The 21,577-nt window shown below is 35.5% G+C and overlaps 3 protein-coding genes across 3 annotated transcripts; 2 read left to right on the forward strand and 1 right to left on the reverse strand.

The window, feature by feature from the left end:
• The first annotated feature begins 2,101 nt into the window (after nucleotides 1–2,101).
• On the forward strand, nucleotides 2,102–3,004 carry LOC104899411 (uncharacterized). Its single transcript, XM_010686598.1, has one exon. The coding sequence runs from the start codon at nucleotides 2,102–2,104 to the stop codon at nucleotides 3,002–3,004; it is 903 nt and encodes a 300-aa protein (XP_010684900.1).
• Nucleotides 3,005–7,228: 4,224 nt separating this feature from the next.
• LOC104899397 (nuclear transport factor 2) lies at nucleotides 7,229–18,334 on the forward strand. The gene is made up of 9 exons (XM_010686573.4): nucleotides 7,229–7,586; nucleotides 7,722–7,856; nucleotides 9,583–9,892; nucleotides 10,340–10,605; nucleotides 12,448–12,640; nucleotides 14,007–14,128; nucleotides 14,204–14,269; nucleotides 15,170–15,251; nucleotides 17,822–18,334. The coding sequence occupies exons 1-9, from the start codon at nucleotides 7,557–7,559 to the stop codon at nucleotides 17,953–17,955; spliced, it is 1,338 nt and encodes a 445-aa protein (XP_010684875.1). The 5' UTR covers nucleotides 7,229–7,556; the 3' UTR covers nucleotides 17,956–18,334.
• A 78-nt stretch (nucleotides 18,335–18,412) lies between these two features.
• Nucleotides 18,413–20,121, reverse strand: LOC104899396 (hypothetical protein). The gene is made up of 3 exons (XM_010686571.4): nucleotides 19,138–20,121; nucleotides 18,756–18,925; nucleotides 18,413–18,675 (listed from the first exon to the last, which is right to left on the reverse strand). Exons 1-3 carry the CDS (start codon nucleotides 19,936–19,938, stop codon nucleotides 18,558–18,560), a joined length of 1,089 nt encoding a protein of 362 aa, XP_010684873.1. The 5' UTR covers nucleotides 19,939–20,121; the 3' UTR covers nucleotides 18,413–18,557.
• Between the last annotated feature and the right edge of the window lie 1,456 nt (nucleotides 20,122–21,577).

The raw sequence follows: 21,577 nt of genomic DNA on the forward strand, positions 1-21,577 counted from the left end.
TCCAAGCATTGTTGCACAAGTCTCATATTGTTCTACCTACTGTTGGGGATAGTAGTAATTATTTACGAGTTTAACACTACGTAATAGGTGGCCTAAGCAAAAGTTACAGGAAAAAATTAATAATAAAAAATGAAATCAAATCCAAAACTACGAATGGTCTGATTCCGTAAGGTTACCCAAAGTACATGCCTAATTTAAGACAAGCTCACCCAAAGTGAAGGCTTCCTATATGTGGTACTTCCTACAATTCAAATCAAACTCCCGAAAAGTTATAATCTGCGGACCTCCTAGCCTTGAAAAACTAAAAAGATTATTTACTCAAAAGATTTTCAAAAATCATTCTATTCATTTTTTACCATTCTATCACTCTACCTATCCAGATCTCCTAGCCTTGCATAACCTTGACCTTGCATGATGTGTCATCCCTTAGATTTGCATAACCTTAATACTTGCATAGCGTCTCCTGAATCTTTAGAGAGTCTAAGTTTGTGTTATTACATCATCATTTGCTTTGTCTGAGTTGTTTGCACCTATCTGCTAACATCTTCTTCTGGAGGTAATCAGATTGCTTGTAGTTATTATCCTACATACTAACTTTGTTTGCAGAGACCAGCCTATATAAATCAATCCTAACTATAGAGCGTTTAGAATCGTTCTCCGTCCCAACACCGTATACTTTGACTTTCGGTTTTCCGAACCTCGGTCAAAGTGGGGGCTTCTATAGACACATAATCATATATCCTCATTTAAGTATTCGATGATAAAACATACAACAGTCTTAATTAGTCCGACCGAAGGGGAGAGCAATCCGAAAAGCCATTCCAAAACAATTTCGAAAAAGTATTGAAGTCCAGTTTTAAAAAGCCCCAATAATTATTCATGATACTCCCTCCGTCCCAGAATACTCTTGACACTTATTAAGACACGTAGTTTTAGATGATAAATTATTATTTGGTTATCAATTGTTATTGTATTAAAAAGGCAGATATAATAGGAGTAGTAGGTAGTAGGATTAGTATTTATTTTAATTAGAGGAGAGACAGTGTGGACCCAAAATTCCAATTATTTATTGAGAGGCCAAATCAGACCTTACTTTCTAATGTCAGCAGTTTTATTTCCACAAAGGGGAATAACTTTCTACACTTTCCACCATTTTCCCCCCCAAAAACTTTGACAATGAAAACATGCGTGAAAATAAACAAGATGGGAAAATATCCCTCCAAAAGTAGTGTGTACATTTATTTCCCACCAAAAAATTTAACAAAAAAAATTTGAACTACACTTTGCATCCAAATACGTGAAAAAATTTCCCTCTTAAATACAATACACTTTAAGATTAGAATCTAAAATGAAGATCAATTATTTTCCTCTGAGTTCTTAGAGATAAATCACCAGCTCTCCATAAATGTCTTCAATGTTCCCTTTCTCTGACTTTTACTAGAGAATAGCAGAGACATAAAGAGAGACAAACAATAGTTAACTAATGGGAGGGGCGGGGGTTTGAGGTTAGTTAGAAAAACACCAAAACCAATTCTAAATGTTTTTATAACCCCTTATAAGTCATAACAACATCATTATTGGGGTTTGGGAAGATTCTTAATTGAGCCTCATTAAATTAAAAGCGTGACTTTTTAGCATCTTTAATTTTAGTTTAGTGGTATTCAAAAAGAGGTTTCCATGTGCCAACAACATAGAAGTAGGCCAAGTAGGGAACTTATCATTAAAGAAAGGCAAATCATCATTGAGTGGCTACTCAAACAACACAACAATAACGTTTTTGCGTAGAGGTGCTACAACAGAAGCTTCGAGAATTTTCGAAGTCAGCAGGTAAACAATTCACACCATCTGGAACATAGCCCACCAACAACAAAGTAATGGAGATGCGGTTAATGTTGAACCCAAAAAGAAAGGAAGATGTGGACAAAAACGCAAACAAATTGATGTTGGGAGAGTTGTTGATATTCCACTACAAAAAAGACAAACATGTAGATCGTTGGCGGCAGCATTGAGGGAATCAAAATCAAGTGTCCACAGACTGATCAAACAGGGGCTGATAAAAGCTCACTCAAACGCAATTAAACCACAGCTAACTGATGCAAACATGGTTGCAAGGTTGTCAATTTGTCTGAATACCATGAATGGGGATTCACTCTACTCAGACTCAGTTTTTGATGACATGTTTAACACTATTCACATAGATGAAAAGTGGTTTTACATGACAAAAGGCAACCAGAAGTATTATATACTCCCATCCGAACTGAGGCCATATCGATCATGTAAGAGCAAAAGATTTATTCAGAAAGTTATGTTCTTCGCAGCTATTGCAAGACCACGGTTCAACTCAAGTGGTGAATGTACATTTGATGGAAAATTGGGTAATTTCCCATTTGTGAGGCGGGTGCCAGCAAAGAGAAACTCAAGAAAGAAAAGATCGGGTACACTAGAACTCAAACCTATCATGCCAATCACAAAAGAAGCATATAGGAAAATGCTTATAGAAAGACTCCTTCCAGCAATAGTCCAAAAGTGGCCTAGTGATGATCGAAAACCCATATATATTCAACAAGATAACGCAAGACCACATATCCAAGCTGATGAATTTTGTTGGTTTCAAGCAGTTCAAGCATCTAATAGAGATATTAGGTTAGTTTGCCAACCTCCTAATAGTCCTGATTCAAATGTTCTTGACTTGGGGTTTTTTCGAGCAATTCAAGCATTAAAAGACCAAACTTCACCAAGAAACTGTCAAGAACTTGTTAAGAATGTCAAAGATGCATACAATGACTTTTGTCCAAAAAAAGGAAACAAAGTTTTTTTGAGTCTTCAACTCCTCATGATAGAAATCATGAAAGTGAAAGGAAGCAACAGGTATGAACAGAGGCATGTTGGCAAGACAGCATTAGAGAGGCAAAGAATACTACCATTAGTGTTCTCTCCTTCCCCTGAACTCATACAAGAATGTTTTCTTTATCTGGAAGCACTACAATTTGTTGGGACCGAGTGAAAACGAAGCCACTTCTGATGAAGAATGACAAGTGAAGTTAGATTGTTAATTTTTGTACTCCTGATTTTTGAAAACCAGTAGAGAGCCCTTAATTGTGAATTTCCCACCAGTTAACATTTTGTAAAGGGAATATTGTAAATGTATGTATATTTTAATCATAATAGGCATAAGAGAAGGGAGTAATCTTTTGTAAAATTTTCATGTAGAGTTCAAAAGTGTAATTTTTGATGTTATGAGAAATTATAGAAACATGAATGTTTACTCCAAGCACGCCAATAGAATAACATCACATTCAATGAAAAAATTGAGATCTCATCCGATCCATGAGCCGAACCGTAGCGATTTGTACGCTCAACTGTACATAGCAACATGCTTAATTGCTTATCATATTTTAGGTTTTTTTCCATCCTTTTGGTTTTATGGGAATTTTAGGAGAGATAAAGTGAGGAAAGTTTAAATTTGGTGCTCATGGGTAAAAGTTTTGGATTAAAATTGTAGGAGAAATCAAAAGGTGATTTGGTAATTTAAACTTAGTGTTGAAGATGAAGGGTGAAAATGGCAAGAGTTAATGGCTATTGAAGATGAAGACCAAAGGGGTAAAAATGAAAGAGTGTGGAGAGAGAGAAAGGCACACATGATATTATGTGGGTGCCTGATACTTTCTTTTTTTCATGACAAGGGGGTGGCTAATACTTTTAATGTATCATTGCTTGCATACACACAAATCAAGGGAAGGGGTATTAAAATAATATAGTGGTGGGCCAATGTTGACAAGGTAGAACTATTAAAATAATGGTGGGTCATGATCAAAAATAAAAGTATAAAGAGTATTCTAGGATGGATGAAAAAGTAGAGTGTAAAGAGTATTCTGGGACGGAGGGAGTAATTAATTGTATTTTGATCCCAATCCTTTGAAAATCCCAACTAATTGTTTCATAATAATTAATTTTTTATTTAAACAAAATAAATAGTTTCAAAGATATTTTCATAATCGGATTTTATCCCTTAAAATCAGATTTCTAGTTAAAAGATAAAATAAAATTTTAAAACGCGTTTTTATCAAAAAAACTGTCAAAACGTGTCAAAAACAAGGCGGTGTGCTGACGCACCAATGTGAGCGCACCTGCGTGTGCTCGGCACACGGACCTGCGCCGAGCGCACGTGTCTTGACACGTAAACTGCCACGTAAGCATGCGCCAAGCGCACACAACTCACGTAAACTTATGTGCCATATAGATAGAGATGGACATGGACCTACAACCTGTACCCAGACCCGGTTGGACCCGACCCATTTTAAAGGTTCTGAGTATAGAAAATTGAGACCCATTGAGTCTAGATCGAATTTGGGACTACGTGTTAAAATTCGGTTCTGGTCTCATGAATTTAAGCACAGTCCCGCCCCGTAGATCCATATTTGTTTTTTCATATATATTAAATATAAGTATTATAATACAAAATATATAAAGTTGTAATGAATTTTTTTACCATAACTCAAGTGAACTTGTTGTGTATGTTTTAATTTTAAATATGTACAAGAATTATACTATTATTTAGTTCTTTCATTATTTTAACAACTAAAAAAACGGGTTTAAAAAATTCGTAGGTTGGAAAAGAATCGAAACTCCTAATAAACTTGAGACCCATTTTGGACCCGTTTTAGACCCAGGACTCGTTGAACCCATTAGATTTGGTTAAGGGTCTGGATTTCCTAGACCTTATGGGTATGGGTTTAAGTCCAAATTTGCGAGCCAGGGTCTAGGTCTAGCAGGGTCCCCCCTAGACCCGACCCACACCCATCCCAACATATAGAGTCCGACGCCAAGCATACTTCTCTGTGCGAAACGCATCTTTTTCTTACTTATATTTTTCAAAGCGCGTACCACATGTACTCTTAATTTCTACTCGGCATGCCGCGTCAGGCACGTCGATCTGCGCCTAACACGTGGAATTGTGTGTGACACGTTAGCATGCCAGGCGCAGTTGGCGCGTGAAACGCAGTTCCGTTTTTCTTATAAATACACATGATTTCCGTACATATTTCAGGATGGTTTTCCACAACAACTTCAGCACTCGATCTTTTACACTTTACGAATAAAATTACGAATTCTCTCCACAAAAGTTTCCTACAAACTCAGACTTTCAAACACAAAAAAATCGATCTACATACATATACATTCAGATTTTCAGGCTTCACGATTACTCGTACCGAAGGTTGTCAATCTCGCAGACCCAAGCCACGATATAATCCTGAGGGTTCTTAAATAAATTCTTTATTTTATATTGAAGTTATTAACCATTTATTTCATGATGTAGATCTTTGATATAAAATCGCTCCACTATGTATTCTAATCATTTCTTTTATTTATTTTCGTACATTATTATATGCTTGCTTGATTATTCTATGTATATTATACGATTGTCATGCTTTATTACTTTTATCACCCACATGTTATTTTTGTTAATCAAGACCTAAAGGACAGTTCTAACATTAATCAAATTAATTTGGACAACTTGTTAGGTTTTCTCTAATTTGATTACATAATAACATGTCACTAGAAAACAGTCTTTTTATGCGTTTCCTGAACCAACCTAAACTGGTGCTTAAAACATTATTTGGTTATTCTTTTGCGTAAACATTGATATGAATCGTATTTAGTAGAGGCCAGCAATGGGCAACACAGTTCCTGGCTGTGTTGGTACCTTAACCCCCAAACTCAATCTTTGGTCCATTTTGACCATCTATGGAGTCTAGATGGAGAAATCTACATTAAATAAGTCCATAGTTTGTCCCTACGATTTTCCATATCCAATTATTAGGTTTATTAATATTCCTTTAAAGACTTGTTAGCGACTTCAAAACAATTTTCAATACAAAACCTTTATAGCAAGATAGTCAAATCAAATACACGCTCATCCCGCGTAGGCAAATTAAAAACACGCCTACATTGATATAATCAGTTTCTATTTGATATAGTCAGTTTTTATATGCAACAACTAGAATGTTTTGCACGCGATGCGTGCTTTAATTTTTTTCGAAACAGAAACTCGATTTTCTTCGGCATAAGAGTCAAAATTTGAACATTAGACATATGAACTATAATTGTTTTTAGTTGCAAAATTTGATTGGTTTAGTTTATGTCACTTAAGCCTCTCACCATTATTTTTGTCTTTTTTTTTTTTTTTACTTTTCAAAGTTAAATTCTATGAACAAAATAAAATTTATTGAATTATTTATGCTTTCTAATATTATAATTTTTTAGTTGATTTTTGAATTAAGTATATTACTAACTTTTAAATTCTAAACACTATAAAAAGTAAATAATTTTTTCCCATGGGATCCCCAATAGCTGGAGACAAAAGATTCATATGAGAAAACATAAGTAAACGGGCCTCCGCTTGAGCCTCCAAAGATAAAGGTACATGAACAGCCATTTGATCCCCATCAAAGTCTGCATTGAACCCTTTACAAACTAATGGATGTAAACAAATAGCGCGCCCTTCCACTAAAATGGGTTGGAACGCTTGTATACTAACTTCTAAATTCTGATTTCACTACAAATACACATCTATTTTTATCATGACCCACCATTAATTGTGAATGGTTCTTGAGAATAGTGATTTGTAAGTAAATTTTTGTAAATGATTTTGTATGTATTGACATTCTAGGTTATTAGTTTTAGTTTGTATCTTCATTTTAAGTTTTAATAAAGTTTCCCGATTATTTGAGTGATTTGCGTGATTTTTATAACGTGATTTTCTCAATTGTATGAGTGATTTGTAAAGTTTATTCTTTTAAGTGATTTGTGAGTGAGTGTTGTAAATTAATTTTCGGTAGTTTTCTTTGAGTGCCGATTTTGATTTTGACATTCCTTTTGTAATTTAGAAAGGGAAGGGGGTAAAATAGGCATTTCAAAAGAGGACATCATTGCTCTCCCCTTCCCTTATATAATAGAGATAATCATTTTTCGTATGATATAATTGATTTTTTCTAATATAGTTGATTTTTTTTTCCTGATATAGTCAATTTTTATATAATATAATTGATTTACATTCATAATAAATTATTATGAACTTGATCCACCTAAAACTTTCTTTTAAAAAAAAAGTCTAAACAATTGCCATATTTGGAGGTAAACAACTAAATTGTCATACTCCCAAGATATTTGTTCTCTCATTTTTGCATTTTACCTCTTATAGATGAGGCAACTCAGCATAATATAAATTGGTAGCGAAAGCCTCTTCGTTCAGAACTTTCATCACTCCGCAGCAGTCAGGAGACATAACCACATACGACTCACTCCTTTCTTTCTCTCTCTCCAGATCTAAACTCCATTCCTTCTCTCTCCCAAATCTTCACTTTCTCTCTCCAATCTCTGAGATTCTCAGCAAACTTAAACTCTTTACAGACATAAAATCTCCAACTATATGGTCTCATAAACTATATATATTATACGTTTTGTACCGCATATTCATCGGAGCATTTTTAGTTGCTATTTCTTTCTTTTCGGATCGATAACTTATTGTATTCGACTTAATTAGGGTTTCTCTAACTATGGCATCTGCTACTGTGTCTGCGTTTGAGGTGATTTCAATTCGTTATCTTCTTTGTTTAATTTAATCTAATTTCAAATTTGAAAATCCTTTTCTTTTCCCAGCATTTTCTATACTTTATGACCTTTTTATATAATTTGTTTGAATTTGGGATTTGGAAAATCAGGTTGGTTCGTATTTTATTACTCAATATTATAAGGTTCTTAAGGAATCGCCGGAGTATTCTCATCAGTTTTACAATGATTCTAGTACCTTGACTCGAGTTGATGGTGATGATACTCAAACTGCTTCTACTATGGTGGTAAGATTCTTTTATTTTATTTTGTATCATTTTATTTTTGTGCTGTTTAATTATTAGAACATGATATTATTTGAGTATAAACATTATCTGATGTGTTATGTTTAATAGCTTAAAAGAATTGTAAAGTTTAATTCATTAGCAAGAGGGTGAGAAGTTGTATAAAGCTTGGTTCTTCGGCTTATATTTTCCACTAAGATATGTTATTAGAGACTTATTTGATTGATTTCTAGTTCGCTTTTGTAAAGTTTCTAACTTGGAGGTATGGATATCTATTTAGTGTTTAGCGCAAAATTGAAGTTATTAGTAATGAAAAGATAATGAGTTCAACTTGAAAGATGCAATGCGGATGAGGATGAGAATCAATCTCTAGAAAATACAACCTTATATATAAGGGTACTTAAGAAATATCTAGAAAAGACAAATACATGTTGGTTGGTGAATGATGTAATTGGAGAAGTTATTAAAAGAATAAAGACCATAATCTTGGAAGGTAACCTAAAATAAGGATATTTGTTGATTCAGAGATCATAATCTTAATGTGAGCTGTGTTATTAAAAATATACCATTATGTCAATCATTGAAAATAAATAATCTGAGGTCTTTAAAAGGTTGCTTCAGGTTAAGGAAAATGGGAAAGAAAAGGGACACATACCATTTGAGTCCAATATTGTTATAATGCTATTCGAGATATCCACCCCTAGAGATGATCTTCCCTACTTTGGTTTCGATTTCTCAATGCCTTACCTTCGCCATGTACTCATTAGTTGCTGGTTTTGTCACTTAATGCTGGCAAAATGAAGGGAGAAGACAGTCATGTTGGTGTCTTTGTGGACACTGATAGGGCCCTTTCTGGATTCTTAGATGACATATCAGTTGGACAAGCTCAAGCTTGAGCTGGTGGCAAATAATACTTTTTTATTGGGGGTAAGGCTAGGACTTTGTGGGTTGACCTGCAAAGCTGAAAAGAAAATGGGAACTGTCAAGCAGCGAAGTCAAGATCTGGGGTTTCTGCAAAGTAGCTTCTTAAACCTTGAGGAGCAATTTGTAATAAAATAGGGGCAAAGTTAGATTAGTCTAAATTACAATTTGAAGCAGAGGGACGCATAGGCAATATTAACATGATCATTAAGAAAGAGAGAGTTGGGTGCTTGGTGGTGGTCTCCATAAAGCAACATCTGAAGTGTGGCTTAATAATATTATAATTTTGGGTGACTTTTTTTTACACAAATACTAATCTACTTCCAAGTGAAAGCCATTTGAGAGCCGTTTAAGGTACTTCTGGAAAGACGCATAATTTTTTGTTATTTGCGGGGGTGGGGTAATAGGGAGGTTGGTGTTGAAATAACAATTCCACTGATGCTGCTACTGTATTATTGCGACTCCGTCTCAAATAGTCAAATTTGAGGCTTTGGGAATGTGCTGTATTGAAATGCTGCTGTAGTGTTGCCCAATGATAAAAAGAAGGATGTGTAACATTCTTGTAATCAGTTCTTGCTTTTTGTTTGATCGATTTTGTTAAAAGTAATTAAGTATCAATGATGGTCCTATCATGCCTTTTAAATTTCATTCTTCCTGCCATCCCACCCCCTAAGTAAATGTGCTATGTGTGAACATTTTGAATTATGTTCATACTTCAACAGATTCATGCGTAACTTCCTTTGTTCCTGTAGTGCTAGAAGTTAAGTAATGCATTACTTTTAACGTTAGTGTTGCAATTATTTGACAGGATATTTATGCAGTACTTACTTCTCTAAATGTTAGCGGTGTTGAAGTGACAAAGTTAAATTGCCAAGACTCATGGCATGGTGGCATTCTGCTTATCGTATCGGGCGTCGTGAGGTCGAGAAACTTCAGTGGCAAGAGGACGTTTACGCAGGCCTTCTTTTTAGCTCCCCAGGAGAAGGGTTATTTTGTCCTAAATGATATTCTTCAGTTCAATGATGAGGTCTTAGTTAATCAGCATCCAGTGCCTGAAGTACCTGAAGTCAAGGTCGATTCTGAATTACCTGCATCCAGTCCTCGCTTAGAGCAGCCAGGTATTGATGGTAGCAGTTAAGTTCAGTGAGAGGGGAGCCTGTGATATTCATGCTTGTAGGATTTGCTGAGATAATTGCATGACCAGTCTATTATTATATATCTGTGTTATGGAAGGATTGATATCTTTTACATTCATATTCCATCTTTCAAGTGCACGTGAGTTTGCTTTATATTCTTGTTGCAAAGTACTATGACGAAAGTGCTCCATTATCATGTCAACATTCTTAATTTGTCATCTCATGTTGCATGATCTGGACTAGCAGAAATGTTATTGTGATTAAGTATTTTCTATCCAGCCTTGTTATACAATATTAATTGTGCATTAGATAGTAGTCTTTAACATCTGTTCCGGTTTACATTATTTATTGCCTCTCTAAACCTGATTTTATGTCAATCTGGTTTCTTTCTGCTTGTGAAGCTTTTAAGGAGCTTGTTCTCTATTGCAGTATCTAATTACGAGTTGGAGGAAGAGACCAGGGAGTACGTGAATACAATCCATATTGCAGAAGATAATCCTGTTGACAAATATAGCCTCCCTGACGAAGAGCAACATGAAGAGCCTCTTTCAGAAACCGTTGTCAAAGAAGCTCCTGTTGAAGAATTTTCTCCACCTGAGAATTCTCTGAACCATATGAATTATGTGGAAGACTTAATACCAATTCCAGCTGATGAGCCTGCTGGGGAGCCCGCCAAACTATCATATGCTTCCATTGTATGCCTTCTTATAAGTTTCTGGCATTGTTTTTGGTGGTTTAGTTCTCCTTGTTAGTTCCTCTTGCTTGTTTGAAAATTCTTGTTGAAGCGTCCATTATTTTCACAGTTGTTCTCTTCACTTGAAATAACTCAATAAGGGGATATAGTCAGAATTTATCAAGATATGGTCTCATCTTTATGGTCTCATGTCTGGATATTTTTGGGTTGGTCAGACTGAAGTTGGACCTTTTTCTTCTTATAATATAATATGAGAAAAAATGTTATCATGTTGGATCTTGTTAGATTCGTTATAATTTGTATTTTCTATTATGAACTTCTTATAAATTATAGGACAATTTGTCAAGAAAAAATCTTTAACAGATCCTTTGTGAGAAGCTACCATTTGTTTATTATTTGCTGTAAAACCAAGTACTCCCTTAGTCCCTGAATAATTGCACCACTAGCCTTTGCACATAAGTTTTTGTGTAAGTAGTGTCTGACTCATTTCTGTAGTTATTGTATTGTTAATGTTGGTAGAAAATAGTGGAGTACTGTTTCAACATAGGAAGAGGGGGGTTGGGGGGTTGGGCCATTTTATAGAGTATACTATTTATAATAGTAGATTGGAAAGGAGATAATGGGGACTACCAAGGAAGAGTAAAATCACTAAATATATTTTTCATAATTGCCGTATTAAGAAGTGTTGTGATTATCGTGGAAAATCCAAATATAGGGTGTGTCGCAATTATTCTGGGACAGGGAATATTATGGCCTGTAGTATTCACCTTTTTTCAGTCCTTGTAAGAATAAAAAAGATAGGACTAATAAGGTCTAAGAAGTTTAGATAAGTTTTGTTCGGCAAAAATAAGGTCCGACACTCTCATAAAGTAAGTTCAGACAAGTTTAGATAAGGTCTAATAAGTTCAGATAAGTTCAAATTAGCAAAAATAAGTTGAAAAGAAGAGGGCCTATGTTTTTGGATGTTAACCTGGTACCACATTCCACACTTCAACGAGTCGATCATGACTTTTGGCGTTGACTACCCATGGGAAATTCAAATCTCATTTTTCTTTTTCTTTCTAAATTACTGCATTTCAAAAGCACGAGGCTACTCAATTTTTTTCACTAATTTGCAAATGCTAAAGTTGAGAGCTTTTAAGGTGTGAATTTGGAGAGGAAAAGGAGTTTGAGGGCCTTTGAGAAGGGAGTGGAAAAACAAGTGAAAGAGGAGAGGAAAGGAAGGGAAAACAGAAAAAAAACAAGTGGCTCGCAACTTTCGCATGGGGAGTCAACGCCGGAAGTCATTGTTAACTCATCAGGTTCAGGTTGTGGTACTTTTTCGCATCCAAAAGAGGTTTTTTTTTGCTTAATCAATTGCCTTTAAAGGGTAGTTTCTCACAAAAGATGACTTATAGAATTTTTTTTTTTTGACAAAAATCATAATCTTATTATTACATATTACCTAATCAAAGATATTGATGAAGATATGTTTTGATCTTTTTGGTCTGGTATGAATCTTTCTAATCCGTCCTCATTCCAATATGTTAAGTGGTAACTGGTAAGTATGTGAAATAAGATGCAGAGAGTGTTAGCGCGAATTCAATATGCTAAGTTACTTTATGTTCGTCGGGTTGGATTATAGAAGTTCTTTATGCAATATTAAGAGATCTAACTTGTTGAAATTTCTTGTTTGGCACTTTATAGTTAATTTTTTGTCACTCTTTAAAATCTATTTCTTTGTTTGAGGCTATTGATATTATAAATTTTTGTTCCTGTGCTGTCCTATGGTTTTAGAAACAATACTCTGTGCTTGTCAAAATTTCTGATGTCACTCTTGCTTTCCTATGGTAAAATTATGCAGCTGCGAGCATCAAAAGCGCAGTTTCCACAACCAGCTGTTTCCCAACCTACTGCAGCAAGGCACAGCATGCCATCTCCACCAGAGCAGCAGCAGAAGGTGCAAGCAAATGCCCCACAATTAAACCCATCAGCGTCATCATTTGTTCCCGAGGCAGCTGGTGTTGGGACGGATGAAGGCTTAATTCAAGACGAAGGTGGGTGTAAACCTTCTATCTAGTTTGTAACTGCCTCTCGTCTTACGTGGACTTTGTGCTTCCTTTTTGATAGCCTTTGATTATGCCCATTGAGCATTGTGTTTTGATTTCTGTTTCGCCATGAAACATAAGTAGCTAAAATGGCTCTTGGATCTATGCACGTATGGGGAACCTACAACATGGTTACTGTTGCTAATAATTTACTTTAAATGATCTTTTGTTAATTTTTTCCAATTATATAACTCCACATTTTTATACCTCCAAAACTCTCAACTTTGTTTTATTTTCTTTAATTTCCCGATGAAAATTACCAAGGAGATGGCTTTTTCTTACTATTGGCAATTGAGGTTCTGTTTGGCGTTACATTGTGTCTCTTGATCCTTCTTCTTATATGTTGGACGAAATGTATCTTGCATCTGGTGTGGCAACTAGCCTGTAGTTTTGGCTAGTTCATCCGTGGACTTCACATGGGGAAGTATGCCATCATACTTGTCAGGTTCCGTAATTGTTACCAGAGGGAAGTTTTCCAGTAGTCATTTATTTTCTTTTAACATAATTATGAACAGAAGTTCTGACATTTGAGTACTCAAAAGTAGGTATGAAAAGGGAGGGTTTTTTTAAACCTTTGACTGCGGATATTACCTGGAATGTGTGGAAGAAAATTGATATTTGAACAAAAAGGGTATTACACTAGTTAATTGCCCTACTGAAAACTATTTTACTTTATCCTCAAGTAATTATTAGGTAGCAATTGAGATCAGGAGCTAGAAAGCTGGAAGCTGGATATCATTTGTAAAAGCATGCACCTGAATTTATCTTAGTTGGTAACCAATATTGAGTTATATAGGTTAGAGGAGATGCCTCTATATAGTATCATTTTTCAAGTTTGTTGAATTGACAGTTTTGCACTGTTTACATGCTTTATTTATGGAATTGGTATATCAATCAGGTACTTTCATCTGTTGATTTGCATGCATCCATAATTATGGGGTGTGTTTAAAGCTTGTTTTTGAGATTTTTGGTTAAGAATTGTATGCCAGATATTGCTCTGAGCACGGTTTGACATTATTGTCAGAAGAAGAGGTGGATAAGGATTTCCTTTCTCACTTTACTCCAAGTTTTGCATGGTTAGGGTCTGCTCGGTTACGATGTAAATATTCATTTTATTGATGTTTACAAAAAAAAACTTTGTCTACCAATTCCGACTGAAATCCTGTGAGATGTTCTTGTTACAAGTTTACAACTACTGGAGCCTGAATTTGCATTTGCTACAAAATACCACTAAATCCATTTTAGTCTTATTGTTAACTGTTAGTACATCATATTCCTTGTTCTCATTTTTCTTGGGGGGAATTCTACAATTCAGGTGTTCTCATGTCTGTCTACGTAAGGAGCCTGCCTTTAAATGTAACAACTGCTGATCTTGAGAAGGAGTTCAAAAAGTTTGGTAGAATCAAACCAAATGGAGTATTCATTAGAAATCGCAAGGTCAGTTCGTGAAGTTGATGTATGATCTTTTTAGAAAATAGTTGGTTAACTGACTCTCTGCTTGTGGGCGCACAGGAAATTGGTGTTTGCTTTGCATTTGTTGAATTTGAGGACATGTCTGGTGTTCATAATGCAATCAAGGTATCCTAATCAACAATCTTATCATCATCATATCTGCTGTCATTCTCTCTTTTCACATTTTTTTTAAAAAATTTATATTCTGTAGAAGTTCTTTATACTTGTGCCATTATGTTCATTGTAAACCATTAAGGATGGATTAGAATATGTCCTGTCATGCAATGCTGTTAACAACTTCATATAAAATTCAACACAGTTATTGATTTGTGATGATGTTATAATGCTCATAACATGCTTAATTCAGCTCCTGTTAATATGCTTTGCCATCATATTTTTCCAGATTCAATGAAAATATGAGATTAAAATAATGTTCCTTTACATTGAGCTTTGAGCCCTGTGGTTCTGTTGGTTATTTAAAGAATGTTTGAGGCTTTGAGCAGTCATCTTTCTATTTATCTCTTCTAGCCAGTGTTTCAAAAGACTTAAAGCGCACTAAGGCGAAAAGGTTCTAGAACCTAGGCACCAAGCCCAGGCATGAGGCGTGCGCCTCATCGTAGGCAGGCACAATCTTAAAATTAAAAATTGGAGATATAGGTTGCTGACATGTACTTATTGCAGCTACTGCATCATTTTGTTCTTAATCATGCCTTTCTGTGTGCCTCATGAAATTCCTTGCCCTCCGCCTGGCCTTTCTAAGTGCTTCGGTGGAAGCTGACAGCTGTGGTGGGTTCTGACACAATTGCTACCAGAAATATGTGGAATGTAGAATAAATCTGTGTGAGACTGTGTAGGGGAACTTGTTAGTAATATGTTCAAATTATTTAATTCTTGCAGTGCTGCAGAAGAGAAGTGTGCTTTCAAGCCCACGTGTTATTCTTGAAATTTCATGCTTTCTTTTGGTGGTGTTCTAATTTTAATAATAAAATTCCTCATCCTTAGCCTAATCATATTGATTTATTATAGAGTTCACCTATAGAGATGCTGGGTAGACAAGTTTACATTGAAGAGAGGAGAGCAAGCAGCAACAGCAGTTCTCGCGGTGGAGGTATGTGCTTTATCTTGCTTTTGTACTGTTTAGCACAACTTGTTTGCATATGCCTAAGTAGCTTAAGTTTTATGGAGATGGTATGAAATTTAGATCTGAAATTTATTGGTAAGATTTTGACCGAGCTCTATTAGGTTGTGCTGACGAGTAGACCACTCTTTTATTCACTCTAGAGTTTGTTATCAAGGTAATGGACGGATGCACTTGAAGAAGCATTGAATTAATATATTTTGGCTTGAAGTAAATTGGAGCCTATTTGCAAATGTGCTAGGTATTACTTCCTCCATGCCTTAAGGCCCTTCTCATATCTTTTGGGCACAAAGTTTTAGGAGAGGGTTTGGGGTGGGCCCCATGTTTAAATTATGACCTGAAAAGTAAGATAGTGGGTAATTATTGAATTGCTTATTAATGAGAGAGAGTGTGGGCCAATTGCTTTTTGTTAGATAAAAAATCTTATACTTCCTCCGTTTCTTTTTACTCGCTACACTTCTCATTTCACGGACTCCTAGGCAATTTTTGGAGAAGAGAGATGTAGAGAGTAAAAAGAAAAGGGACCCATGTGGGAGGAGAGAGATAGAGAGAGTTTATTTCCCAAAAAAGAAGTGTAGCAAGTAATGTGAAACTTCCCATAATGGAAAGTGTAGCGAGTAAAAAGAAACGGAGGAAGTAATTGGTTCACGGTGGACCCATCCAAACACGAAATGAGAAATGTAATTGGGACGAAACGGAAAATTGCGAAAAGATTATGGGGACAGAAGGAGTAGTTTATAGATATTGATTTTGGAGGTAGGCAATATTGAATTTGTTATAAAACATGGCCTCAAAGTTTGTGTTATAGTGTTTTATGGTTGATTTATGTTTTTTTGGATCAGTATGCGTCCTTATGCTGTTGCTGCTGCTCTAATATTGAGTACTCCATCCCACATATGACTGTCCTTGACTCCCCATAGTTCATGTGTGCAGTTAACCAATAAAGTATTGTAATGGAAATGGAGAAAGTGACTAACTATGCACTTCTTGACCAAAGGCAATAGTATGTGACAAAATTAGAAAAGAATTATGCACATTGTGTGTGGGAGAGTATTTCTAAAGCTAGTTGAGTTTTCACATCGCTACCTTTATGATGTTACTGTTCCTCATTTTAAAGCATACCAAGTGAATCTTATACTGCATTCCTTCACTGAATTTCAACTGTTTGTTAGATGTTTATCGAATTCGAATTGTATGTGACGCTAGGGTTATTTCTACTTTTGACATTGTAATACTGGTTCTTTGGCTAGATCTACTACTCTGAGTTGAAGTACTGAACTATCACAGGGTCACTGTTTTAATATGATTGAGAGTGCTTGGATATGAGTGAAATTTGAAGACTGCCTATATTCTTCTCGAGTATTTAAGATCTCTATTGTCCCTTGCTGGTTAGTGGCTGTGTTATATACTCTCTCCATCTCAAAATAAATACCCATTTGCTTTTCGCTCTTAGGTTAGGAGGAAGTATAAGGTGGGTCATTTCTTATATGTTGAGGTTAAAAAATTGGATGTGATCCAAGATAGTGTGGAATACTTCTATTATATTGAAGAATAGGAAAACAGATGGTAGTTGAATTGTGATCCCAACCCAATAGTGAAGTATATTGAGACATCTCGAAATGGCAAAATGGGTAAGGTATTTCGACTTGGAGTTAGTATATAGAAGTATAGTATATACTTCTTCCCATTTTGTTATAATTGACACACTTTTTCTTTTATATTGGGTGTTCTAAATTAGTTGCAACATGCGAACATACTTTTTTTGGTATCCTTTTCCACCTCTCTCCTATCACACGTGTCTCCTAAAAATGTGAATTATCATTTTCTTTCTTCCTAGTTAAGCTCTGAAATTTCAAATTACTGAGAAATCCAAACTTTTGAGAAAGGGAAACACCTGAATTTTAGTGACCTATATCCTGCAAGATATGAGAATTATGTTAGCGTAAACATGTACTCTATTATTATGCTACCAGGCTGTACATCAACTAACATTAAGCTTACTCCATGATGTATCCCCATAAGACTGGAATTTGGTTTAATGGATGCTGCAAGTCTAGAGCTTTGTAAAAGGGATTCTACTGTAGTACATTAACATCGACATCAACATCTGATGTGGAAGTAGTACAGGAGAACTAGAACATACCATAGTTAATGTTTTTGTGATGATTTGTAAATCTAGTTATTGAACTCAACAAGACAGAGAGGGAGGAAGGGGCTTAAGCAAAAAGAAGGAGATGTGGTGGACTAGCATTTTTTTTTGAAAGTACCGACTTGTCAGTTGTTATATATAAAAAGGTTGAAACGAAACCCCTATTAGGTATAATATATTCCAATGGAATGTATAAGTATAATTGGTTTGTACTCAGATTGAATGAACTTGGTATGTGCATAATGTATTTGCATAAATTAATGCTTTGATGCCATATTCTTGCTGAAATGAGAAAAGTTACTTGAAGATTCAACATGTTACGTTTGTACTTTGTACACTAGTGCTCCTGGAGATTGACTTGTAACGTTGACTCTCATTACATATTTGACAGTTGTAGCAAGGGGCAGAGGCCGAGGCAGTTACCAAAACAACACGTCAAGGGGACGTGGTGGGGTTAGAAACCCTGGTCGAGGAAATGGCCTTGACGGTAACGATTACAATAGGGTCAGAGGCAATGGCTACTAGCAGCATACTCCCCATCAAACAAAGCGCATGCGAAGCATTTATCTTGATCACGGGGTTGGGTGGTGAAGATTAACGCTACATTATTGCTCATTCTCTGTTGGTGTTCCTGTCTGTTTGGTTGTTAGTGATGGACATTTAGGTCTCCACCCTTGATCTAGGGTTAAACCCTAATGTGAGGGGAATGGGAAGCATAAATTAGTTTATAATTTCTTTTGAAGGCATGTACGCTGCTTTCGTCCCCATATGTTTTTCATCTTTGTGGGGTTCTTTTTGAATTTTCTGCCAAAGGTTTGATTATCTGGCTGCCTTGTCTTGATTTTGTGGTACCAGAATTTTGGTTAATTTTACTAATGAGATACAATTGAGCTTGATTTGGATACGTCAAAAATAGTATTTTTTTTCAAAGTAATTCTTACATTCATGAGTTGCACGGAAGAATTTTTTGTTGGAAGTGTAATGAACATCAAACTCCACCCATATAATATTGGTGACTTGGTGTGTCGCATTATATAGTGCGTATATCTTAAGCAGGCAGAATATATACCCTAGGCTGGTATTACAAATAACTGTATGTTCCTTCACCCTAGATTGTATCTGAAAACCTACATATTTGCAGCAGCAGTGGCAGTGCGATGAAGAATTGGTGGTATTATGCGTAGATGACCATCTTCTTCTTCCTCTGTATCCCAGAGAAAACCAGCATATGCTGCTAGCACATAACTGTAGGAAGGCAAAAGATAGAAAACATTCAGGTAAACAAATTTGATGACAAGAACTTTAAAGGATTTGAGAAGGCCAACCTGTTTTCAGGGGAAGCCTGAACAGCTCTTTGGAAGTAGCTTAAAGCTCGTTCTTCATCGCCATGAAGCTCCATAGTTAGCTGGGCGTATAGCGAAAGGATTTCACCATCTCCCGGATCCATTAGTATCGCTCGTGAGTAATACTCCTCAGCCCCTATAAGATCCTTAGACTGGAGAGAAAAGAAAGTAATGAGAACAATTAATACTCCAGTGTTCTATTCTTCAGAATTTTATGATCTTATCCTATCTCTTACTATGTTATATCTCTCCATCCTTTTCTAAACATGAAGATAATTATGGGATGGAATGAGTATACTAGGCAAGAATTTGATCCATGAGTGATGATGATACATGTAGAGAATATAAATGTTTTGATATTGACCTTATGTAGAAATTCGGCATAGTTTCTTAATAGTAATGTATTTCCAGGATTGTCCTCCACCATCTTCTTGTAGTGCTCTGCCATGCTAGCTCCATCACTGCCATCATCGCCAAAACCAATCGGTTTATATTCATTGTATCCGCCATTGCCGCCGCCTCCATTAGTATATCCACTGGTGATCATTCCAAGTCCTCTTGCAAGGTGCATTTTAGAGGGTATATCTTCACTTCCACCTTGGTTACTAACATATCTTTCTTGTAATCCGATATTTTTAATGACCGCAAAGCTCTTCTCCAAGCTTAATTCTCCACTTCTTTCTTCTTCACCACTTTCTTCAGCCTCCTCCTCTTGTTCTTCTTTTTCCACATCATCATCATCATCTTCTTCATATTGGATTTTGGGATTGTACACCGAGAATGAAGGAATGGATTGCAAAACCGGACAGTTGGGTTTGCGTGGAAATTTCTTGGATGGGATCGAATGGTTCAATTCATCAAAGTTGTGGCAAGAAGCCGAGGCTAGCCCTTCCAAGTTCCCATCCGATTGTACTCTTCTGAATCCATTGAGTCGAGAGCTATGAGAACTGTAAGAGGTTAATTCAGCATTGATGGAAGGAGAAGAGTTAGAGTATGATGAAGGGGTGATGAGATTTAGTGGACATGTGTGTGTTTGGTGGAAGGAAAACTTCTTAGATAGGTGTTTCGGGGAGTTGTATTCGCATTGGTTGCCGTGGCTCGGAGATTCTGAGTATGATGAGAGAAGTGAGCCAAGAATAGGGGTGGAAGAGCTTCTAAGCATCATTCTTATGCTTGGAGAATGGAGATATGGAGAGGACTCAAATCTTTAGATAGATGGAGCAGGTTGAAGTTCCTGGCAATAGCATATGTGATAATGGGTATTGGGTAGTTAAAGCAATGAATGGCCTACAATAGTTCGGAAAAAGAACCGTATGGGCCTACTATCTAAATAATTTTTATGTAAAAACAAGCAAATATGTCATTTTCTTCTTTGCCTTTTGTTTTATTTTGGCCCTTTTAGTTATGATTTCCGCTTCTTTCTGGTTTAGTTTGGTGATACTTCATGCTGTGACATTCAATGCTTCACATGCAAACTCTTGATATTATTAGTTCGAATGGGTGGGATGTAGTTTTATAAAAGAGCTGTTTACAGAAAGAGAAGACTTTTCGTTGAGGAATATGTTAGCATTTTTTTCACACTTTTTTCCACACAAGAATGCTGGATTTCAAACCCAAATAAAATTGTGCAAACTTCTTAAAAACTGTCTAAGTAAATCTATACAAATATCGTGCAAAAATAAGATACTGTGCCACGTGGCGCTCTTCCTAGGGAGTTTTAGTTCATGTAATTCATGTACAATAAAAAAATTAAGAAATTGCATAGTATAGGGTTTGATCCCGAGACCTCAAGTACATATACTAAAGTTCTAACCAATAGGCTACATTGTATTTATTGTTATTATCATAAAGTATTATTATATTAATAAATGGAATTTTTTCTTACTCGGGACATAGCCCGGGCCTACTAACTAGTTAGTCAATCTAAAAACCGATTACATTGTTGTAGGCATATAAAATCATGCAACTTACACAATTTTATTTTGTAAAGAGTCGCCAATTAATTCTCGTGAATATCCTTTACTTAATTTAAGGACATATTAAGTTGTAAAAAATATATACATATAATAATTTGATTGCAACCTAAAAGAGATAATAATGTCAACAATTGGGTTTTAACATTAAAAAATTAATTTTATTACAACCACTTTATTAAACAATTAAATTATAAGGTACTTTCCTAGATGTCCAAGTTATCTGATTTAATCTTTAGAATATTTCTTTATTTATTTTTCTAACTATTATGTACAAGGTGATCAATAGTGCAATCAACATGAAAAGTAATATATAGTACATAGAAGATCAAAACAAGAAAATGAATAAATAAAGAAAATATGTGCAGGAAATTAGTTACGATACAAAAATATAGACAATCACGCGAGCATTTAAAATTTACATCACGACTAATAAAACAGGAAATTAGGCCGATGTCCTCGAATCACCGCTTAAGCGGTGGCTGCCTGCTTCTTCACGAAGCCTTGTTTGTTCCTATAAGGAACTAGATCTAGATGCTAGGGTAAATTTTGTGTTCTACTTACATCTTGTAATTAGCTTTTTCAAAAGCTTGTTGTATGCTTCCTTGTGAAGCCGTTCTAGGTTTTCTCTCTTTTTTTTTTTAAATTTTCTTTTCTGTACTTTAGTTTCTAGTGGGTTCTCCTTGAGATAGGGATTCCACTGGTTCAAGTTCTTAGTGGGTTGTCCCTGAGATAGGGACTCCACTAGTACCCCATCTACCAGTTTTAAAATAAAAAGTTACTAACAAAAGAAACTAAATTGGAATTGAACGATGACACTTGGAAATTATA

This window comes from Beta vulgaris, chromosome 7, assembly GCF_026745355.1.
Source record: "Beta vulgaris subsp. vulgaris cultivar EL10 chromosome 7, EL10.2, whole genome shotgun sequence".
Taxonomy (NCBI): Eukaryota; Viridiplantae; Streptophyta; class Magnoliopsida; order Caryophyllales; family Amaranthaceae; genus Beta; species Beta vulgaris.